General features: G+C 39.5%; 1 protein-coding gene across 1 annotated transcript; it reads left to right on the forward strand.

Annotated features, from left to right (window-relative positions):
* Nucleotides 1–2,574: 2,574 nt before the first annotated feature.
* Nucleotides 2,575–4,149, forward strand: LOC308363342 (ladderlectin-like; the record flags this gene model as incomplete). The annotated part of the gene is made up of 7 exons (XM_080836154.1): nucleotides 2,575–2,638; nucleotides 2,804–2,845; nucleotides 3,129–3,176; nucleotides 3,260–3,360; nucleotides 3,596–3,721; nucleotides 3,893–3,992; nucleotides 4,079–4,149. The coding sequence occupies 7 exons, from the start codon at nucleotides 2,575–2,577 to the stop codon at nucleotides 4,147–4,149; spliced, it is 552 nt and encodes a 183-aa protein (XP_080692280.1).
* Between the last annotated feature and the right edge of the window lie 4,968 nt (nucleotides 4,150–9,117).

Raw genomic sequence — 9,117 nt, forward strand, 5'->3', positions numbered from 1 at the left:
GTTGATTTGTGTAAATTCTTCTTCTTCCAGGAAAACTAAGGAAAAACAATTGTTACATATAGTACATCGTTGAAGGTTTTTCAGAGTGCATGACCAGAGAGAAGCAAAATTCTTACCTGTTGTAGATGAGTATCAAGCACACCTGTTCAGGTAAACTAATACAGTGATGAGCAGAGGGTTTGGTCTGGTTTTTATACCATTCTGAGACACGTGCCGGAGGAAGCAGGAAACTATTTCAGTTTATTTTATCAACTGTTGTAAATGTTATCAGACTTAACTTCAAAAAAACTTAAAACGTGGGAGGACACCCAAACAAGCAATGCAGTAAAATAATAAACTTTCTAATCTTTTCATCCCTGAACGTGATCATAGCAATGAATGAAGTTCAAAAGGCATACAACAAACACTTCCTGAATGTGGACTCATTTTACTTTCTTATGGTTGTTTTTCAGTTTTGGGATGAACGGCATAGCAAAAGACTTTGGAGCCGATGTAAGATGATAATTATTCCCATCTTTTCCGGATAACAGCTGTTGTATAATATATCACACACAAGTCCAACTCTCTTCAGCAGATTCATTGCTGTGAATGATTTTTACATGAATTTCACATACTCAAAAACAGGATACCTATAAATAAAAAAGTAAAACGCATTTTTTTTGTGTTTTCTTGTTATTTAGCTTTGCGCATTGGATGTATCTGTATGACCAAATTGTCTACATCCTCAGAAAACTGGCCATTCTTAATGGTGTGTACCACACACACAGTGCACATATGCAGTGCTGGCACCCTAACTGAACTGAAGTAAGAGAGCAGGAACACCCAGAATCAGACAGAAGGAGGAACAACTGGGTACGATTGGCAGAGGGTATTAGCTTTTATTAAAAAAAACAATACGTAATAATAATAATTTCCACCTTTCCACTTTTTTTGTTAATAATCATTTTTTTCCAGAAAAGAACACTTCTGTGGCACATGTTAACACTCATGCCCAAGGAAACAAATCCCTTTCTACAGTCATGATTTTGTGTGTGTTTGTGTGTGTGTGTGTGTGTGTGTGTGTGTGTATATAAATTACCGGGCTAGATTAGCCTAGGTCCTGGACCAATTATCCAATAGGACTCATAGTTGTGTTCCGCCAGGGCTTAGGAACAACATCTCTCAGTTTTGGAGTTTTGGAGATATTCAGTTATAGCTTTTATTGGCACATGATTCCTTAGCCTTTTTCCCCTCATGCCTTATTATGCATTGTCCTTCTCCACTAAAGATGACATGATCATAGTAGACCCTAGGAGAGAGCAGGCATTGAGTGCTTTTGTTGTCTACTCTGATTTGTTTGACAAGAGATTGGATGTATGTTTTGCCTTTTTGCAAGGCTACAGCCAGCTGGCTAGGTAATATTATTAGCATCCTAGCAGTGCCAGCTGCCTGTGAAGTTCATGTTTAATGAAACTTTGACCGAATCAACAGTGAGATATCATCGCTGTGATTGCCAGAGATAGGACCACAAACTTTAAAAACTAAAAAGTATTTTTTAACATTGTTTAAATTGGCAATTGTCCAAGGCAACAATGGATTGTAAGGTGGGGGTGTTGGCTGGCTACCTTGATAAGCGATGAGAAGGGGTGTTGATTCACTATAACTTGTGCAACATCTACACATGTACTGTGTAATGGCAATCAGGACACTGCAGTGCTCTTACTCTTTTATACCTCAATGACAGACAAATAAAAACATGTCACCAGAAAAGGGTTGATGCACACAGTATCCGAAGACAAACATATCTCTTCTGTCTCCTTTTTCTTTACAAGATCAACAGAAATGAAACAGAGATTAATACAGAGAATAATAAGAAACAATAATAAGAAACAGAGATTAATACAGCTCTCCTTTTAAATACTAGTTTTTAGTCTTAACAGACTTAGCAGCTGTCTATCTTACAATTTTGTCCATTCCAAGTTCTTTACATGGTCTCCTGAGTCTGGCCTTCCGTACCCTTACCTTTAGCATATTCTGCCTGCTTGTTTTTGTATTAGATAAGGGACAGGGACTCCTGAATAAGAATTATCACCTTGCAATGGTTCCAGAGTCTTTCCTTATGCTCCCCTAACTCAAACAACAATAAGGAAATAAGCATATCTATATGAGACCACTTTCAGGAATTGTTTGTGTATCCCTTTTGAACTTCGTTCATTGCTTTGATCACATTGAGGGCTGAAAGCAAAACAGAATAAGATTAAAGCGTTTATTATTTTACTGCATTGCTTGTTTGGGTGTTCTTCCACGTTTGAAGTTTTGTGTGATAACATTTATTACAGTTGATAAAATAAACTAAAATGGTTTCCTGCTTCCGCCGGCACGTGTCTCAGAATGGTATAAAAACCAGACCAAACCCTCTGCTCATCACTGCATTAGTGTACTTTACCTGAACAGGTGTGCTAGATACTCATCTACAACAGGTAAGAATCTTGCTTCTCTTTCGTCATACACTCTGAAAAACCTTCAAAGATCTACTCAATGTGACCATTTTTTATCCTTAGTTTCCCGGAGGAAGAAGAATTTACACAAATCAACATGAAAGTTCTCATACTGGCCGCTCTTCTCTGTATGAACTCTGCTGTGACCCATGCTGCACCTGGTAAGTACACTCTTTAATCAGACAGTGACACATGATGCGCTACCTCATCTTGTTAATAAACCTATATGTTACTTTCTGGATATTCTTCTTTTGTAATGTTTTTAATTTGGCAAAAACCTGTGAACACTGTGGTGTCATTTAGTGTTTTTGTGCTTATCTCTGCAGCAGATGTCGTAGAGTCTCTAGCTGAAGAAAACATTGTTCCAGGTGGGTGGTGGTTAAGGCCTTAGAAAACCTCACAGTTTGAAATATCAATATTTTATTCGGCATCTAAAAGAATGAGCACATGTAATACTCTAGCCATGGGTAAATGTTTCTAATGATAGACTGATAGTTCTGTCTCTTCTTTCTCAGAGGAGGCTGTAGAGGTAGAGAATATGATGGAGGGCCCTCTGTCAGCAGGTATGAAAGTGATTTGCAGAATGATATTAGCTGATGGTGATGAAAGTGTGGTTGTGAAAAAGTAACATTTTAATGATGCCCTTTGCAGTTGAGGCCATGGAAGAAGTAACTGAAGATGTTCAAGCTCTTAATCTAGATCAGTTTATGTAAATAAATAAATATGATGAGGTCAAGGTTAATCCTTTCTTGGACACTGAAGAAGCTGTGCTTGTGTTGTAGATGTTGTAGATCGGATGTCCCTGTGTTCTCCTGGCTGGTTCCAACATGGTTCCCGCTGCTTTTTGATGGTGTCCGCCAGGATGAACTGGCCCAATGCTGAGGTAGGGCACAACAACCATATTACAAAGGGGAGAGAAGGTGCTTCACCATTGGATTAACACAATGCAGTAACCCCTAAATATGAGGGGTGATATATAAAAAAAAACTTGCCAGTTTGATCGGAAAATGAAAATGATACATACTCTCTTTCTCCTATGTACCATTACTCTCTTTCTCTCGTTCTTTCTTTTTCTTCCTCTCACTCTCTCTTTTCCCCCTGTCTCTCTCTCTCTCCAGAGGTATTGTGTGGGGCAGCAAGGCAGTCTGGCCTCTGTGCAGTCTCCCGATGAATACAACTTCCTGCAGAGTGTGGCTAGACTTTCAGGCCAATCAACAGCTTGGATCGGAGGTTTCTATTTCCAGGTCAGGAGAAGCATCTTGATTTGACCTTACTGAGAAACCGCATCACCGTTAAAACTCTCACCATCCAAAAACTCTAATTTCTTCTCAAATGAATTTGAACATACAATGGGGTACCAGAGCTGTTGTTGTGACCCCATCACCAAAGTGCTGTGATGTGTTTCTGTATTTTAGGGAGCCTGGATGTGGATTGGCAGCACTGGCTTCTATTACACTAACTGGCTATCACAGAACAGTGGGTCAAGTTATCCTTGCTTGTACCTGAATTCCAATGGTAAGTATCTTGTTCTGAAAGCTACTGTATGCACAGCTTGTCACTGCTTCTGGGGGTCTTATGTTTCGCCTTTGTATGGTTTGTAGGTGGCTGGTCAAACAACATCTGTTCAACATCCCGCGCATTCTTCTGTGCCAGGAGAACAACCTCCTGCTGATGAAAGACACCTGCAGTGTCATTCCATGTATAGAAAATGTTAGATGTCACTGACTTCTATGTTATGTAGAGGAACAATCAGGCTTGGAAATCTCCAAATCAAATATTGAACATTTACATTGTAGTATTGTCTGGTTGAATATATCTGTAATGTAGTATTGTGGTTTTAATGTTTGTAAAATACAATAAATATGTGCTTTTATTTATTTTGCCTTTGTTGGACAATGTTATTTACAATGATGTTTACATGGTGTTAATGCAATGCAAAAGTGCTCAATGCTAAAGTCATGGGTTGGGAATGGAAGAGCTGATTTTTCATTAACCTTGAGAGAACACATTCATTTCACTTAGTAGTTTTCATTTACCCACTATTTGTTTTCCAGGGCAGACTTCCTAAACTCACAGCTTGATCCATTTAAACTATTTTAACCAGTGATTAGAGATGTGACTTTATTACTCCAAGTAGTTCTAGATATGATATGAACTTGAGATAAAGATTTTTTTTTTTATAAACAAACGTTCCTCTGGCTAGCCAGCTAACAGTGCGGCCTTACTGAAACAGTATTTGTTTTTTGCCTCTGCAGATCCTGCATGCATCATTTGGTGACATGTTTGCATTTGTCTCTCATTCAATTTGCTCCAAAACTAAAATGTTTAGGTGAGTGGGCATTGTTATTGAGATTATTTGTGCACTGGTTGATGTTGCTGTCATTCGCTAAATGACTGTTATTGAGAAAAGGTCAAGTTCCTGTCAAGAGTATATACAGCCTCCATTTTAGTTATATTCAACTCACCCAAGCCTAATTCAAGCAACATCTGTGGTGTGGGTGAATTGCTTGAGAGTTCAGAAATGGAGCAAGATGATACATCTCAGAGCTGAACACTTTTCTCAGAGCTGAGCTGTTGTGAGACTTAATGGCCCTTCCCAAACTGTTTGTACCAGACCCATTTGCCACAACTGCCATGTCCACTACTACAGTAGACCTACTCACTTTTGAATGTGAAAATGTCTAAAATGAGCAAAGCATTTCAAAATATAACTTGGTGCACATGGACATATTACTTCATAGCATGAGCTACTTAGAACAATATCCTATTTTAATGATCTGACATTAACGTAATTCCTTACTCTGACATTTTTGCAACGTCACATCTTTAATAAATACTCTATGATTGTGAGACTGAAACAGCCATAGCACATCTGCAGGGCCCTACATGTGATCATTGTTATAAATGATGGCAGCAATTATTGAGTGGAGAGACGTGACTGTACATCTAATAGTATCCCTACATGTCTTTCAATAGGATTTAAGAGCAAAGGAAGACCGTTTGGGGAATATACAGTTACAACTGATTCTTTCCACTTTGTACTTGCCCTTGTCTTGGGCCATCCTTCTCCAGTAACGATAACAAAAAAAAAGAAAACAAACATATAAACAAATACAAATAAAAAGGATGGGCCAGTTAGTGTGCTGGGAGTGACTGGGATGATAGAAGAGTTCACACATGTCTTGGGATATCTGCATGTTTGTCTTCATGGAACAAAAAAAAACCCTACAAAATCCAGTCAGTGGTACTATAAATTAGTGTACAGAATGTTTATTTGTGTTGTCAACTCATGTTGTTATCTTCCATACACAGCAATGGATATATTAACCAAAAATATAATAATACACAGATGGAACATGGAACATATAATAGCAATAAGTTTAACATATAGCATGCTTTTAATATAACTCTCCATTCATAAATTATAAAATAAATTATCTTAGGCATTTACATTTACATTTACATTTAGTCATTTAGCAGACGCTTTTATCCAAAGCGAGTTACAAGGTATGCACATTTTTACATTTTACGCTGATGGCACACTGCACATCAGGAGCAATTAGGTTCAGTGTCTTGACGGACGGACGCTTCTGTTGTCCACCTGTGTTTACCTCAATGATATGTGTAAACAGTAGTTTGAACTAATAAATAGGGCACTCAATCAAATACAAATATATTAGTACAAAATACAGTAGTACATTTCTTAGTGCATGTTCAGGGCCTTTCAGTCTTCAGGGCCTAGAGGGGGACAAGATACAATAATTTAGCCAATTATCTGTTTTTCATCTCAATTCAAACCAACCTGTAAACAACTCATAAAACATCTTGGCATTGCAAAAGTAATGTCTTGCCTAGCACTAGGCTAGCAGCCAACAAACTAATCCAAACAAGGGCACAATGAGTTTAAAGTCAAACTACAGCCGTAAGGGTAGTTGGTTAGGGAACTTACTGTTGATTAGCCTTCCTGACTTTTTTGATGGCTTTTCTCACCCATGGAGCGTTTGGGGCACTGCAGTGCACAACCTTACTGGTCTCAAACCTGTGCAGGGGAATCAGTCACACATGCTGTGGTCACACTTCACTTCAAAGGACTGACATAAGCATTACATAACTTCACTTCATAGGACTGACATAAGCATGACATAACTCTGCTTCATAGGACTGACATAAGCATAATCATAATCATGACATAATCATGCAAGACATTATGCCAGTTCATGTCCAAAGATTTGTACATTGCCATGTTACCATTAACGACAATTGCCAGTAAGGCTCTCTGAATTGAATTTGCCTGAACAGCTTAATATCACATCTTATTGAGCTATATAATATAATATATAATATAAGATATTATAATATAATTATTGTAAACTATGAAATGCACATGTGGAATTGTCCAAGACTTACACAATAGCATTCACACAGGGCGGATTTGCCTTCTGGAAAGTGTACCGGAGAATGGGTTCTTCAAATGTCATATTGGAGACACTTTTGCAGCAGCTGAGCGGCTTCGCATTGACTGTAAAATAAAGCATGTAGTATGAATCAAGCATGTAGTATGAATCAAGCATGTAGTATGAATCAAGCATGTAGTATGAATCAATTTTTTAAAGGAAGATTACGGCACTTATGTAAGGCACGGACATACAGTATTTCTCTGAGATGAGCTACTTACCCCGTCCTGTGCTTGTGAAGGTCAGCATGATGGCAAAAATAGCCAGACCACTCAACATGGCTCTCTGGTACAGCTGCATGTCTCCTTTTTGCTTTGCAGAATTTCCAAAGCTAGCAGTAAATGTCGCCTATCAGAAGGCACAATTATATATGTGTCTTCAAAAAGGGGAAGGGTGGGTCAAACAGGGCAGTTTCCTTTGGTTTCCTTTGATTTTCTCAGTACAGGAGCATTAGTCATGCTTTCTGGAGAATACAACTTAACATGCTCTAATCAACATTAAATTGCCAGCTAGCATAAGACCAAACCAATCACCAACACAACTCACTCATTATTGTTCTTAGCACAAATAAAATAGTCAGTATGCTGAGATGTTCTAATCAGTGATGTAAGGTAGTTACGACGGGCCCTTGTTCACGCTTGTTACTATATATGTTACCATTAGGGCGTATATATATTTTAACAACAATGTGTTGGTCGAACTTTGGCTATTGTATTGGGAAAGTAGACAGATCAGAGACAGTGCTATCAAAAACATGGATAGTTCTTTGACTCGCCGTAACGTAAAAAGACGGTCAGTGTGAAACCTTTCTTAAAACACTGATGAAAGGCATGATTTGGTACGGCGGCACACACAGCAGCTTTACCCACATCTAAAAAACACATACACAATAAATCAGGTGCTTGGCGGCGACCTGACTTCGAAATTATAACAACCTGTTAAATAGGGGCACGGCAGCTTAAATGATAGGAGTTGTGCAGGAAACGTTATTGCTATGCCCCTGTTGTAGTGATCTTCAGCTTGCAGGCGATGATGAGCTATATGACCAGGCAAAACAACTGTCTGACCATTACAACCGGGACAATGGAATAACGTTTGCTGCACAACACCTATCATATCGTCGACTACTGCAGCGCCCTCCTAACGGGCCTGCCGGTTTGCGTGGTGAAACCACTACAGATGATCCAGAACGCGGCGGCGCGTCTGGTATTCAACCAACCAAAGAGGGCACATGTCACCCCGCTACTCATTGAGCTCAATTGGCTGCCGGTAGCTGCTCGCATCAAGTTCAAGTCACTTATGCTTGCCTACAAAGCACTTATTGGTTCTGCTCCCACCTACCTAAATGCTCTTGTAAGGGCAAATGTTACACCCAGGACGCTGCGCTCAATCAATGAGAATCGTCTGGCACTGCCGCCTGTGCAAGCACGGCAATGCAGACTATTCTCAGTTGTAGTTCCACGTTGGTGGAACGACCTGCCTAGCACTACCAGAGCAGGGACGTCCCTCTCTACCTTCAAGAAGCTCTTGAAGACCCAACTATTCACCTCCCTACCTCCCTTCCTAACTGGCACCTTGGCTTAACTTGCACTTATGCAGAGACAGTCCCGCACTTCTTTTTTCTTTCTATGTCGTTTTCTATGTCTTGAAAAAAAAGCAGTATTTATTGTTACACCAGGTTTTATTGCTCTTAGCTTGATTGTTCTCTCCCTTGCACGTCGCTTTGGACAAAAGCGTCTGCTAAATGACTAAATGTAAATGTAAATATCAGGGCCTACTTTACAGCAGTCCTCAGTCTCTAAACTTGCCAAGATGCTGATTGTGGATTATCACTCCACCTCTGGTGAGATGTGCACTGGCCTGCTATTGTTTCTGACATTACTTGTGACACTGGCAACCGCAGAGCGATCCTTTTCCAAATTGAAACTCATTAAGACGTTCCTGAGGAGCAGGAGAGGCTGAATGGGCTGGCTATCCTGTCCATCGAATAATCAAATCATGCATCACCACTTTTATGTTTGAAAGGCATCATTCAGCTTGCAGGTGTGCTGTGCCACTGGCTGTGCTCAGTCAGCTTGTCGGTCTTGACGTTCAGATTTGGCGCTTAACCTATCTGTATCGTATCATCTTGTCACATGATCAAATAGAGACTTATATTTAGTGTATGTTTATGTATATTTAGTAAG

The sequence above is a fragment of the Sprattus sprattus genome, assembly GCF_963457725.1.
Source record: "Sprattus sprattus genome assembly, chromosome: 4".
In the NCBI taxonomy this organism is placed as follows: Eukaryota; Metazoa; Chordata; class Actinopteri; order Clupeiformes; family Clupeidae; genus Sprattus; species Sprattus sprattus.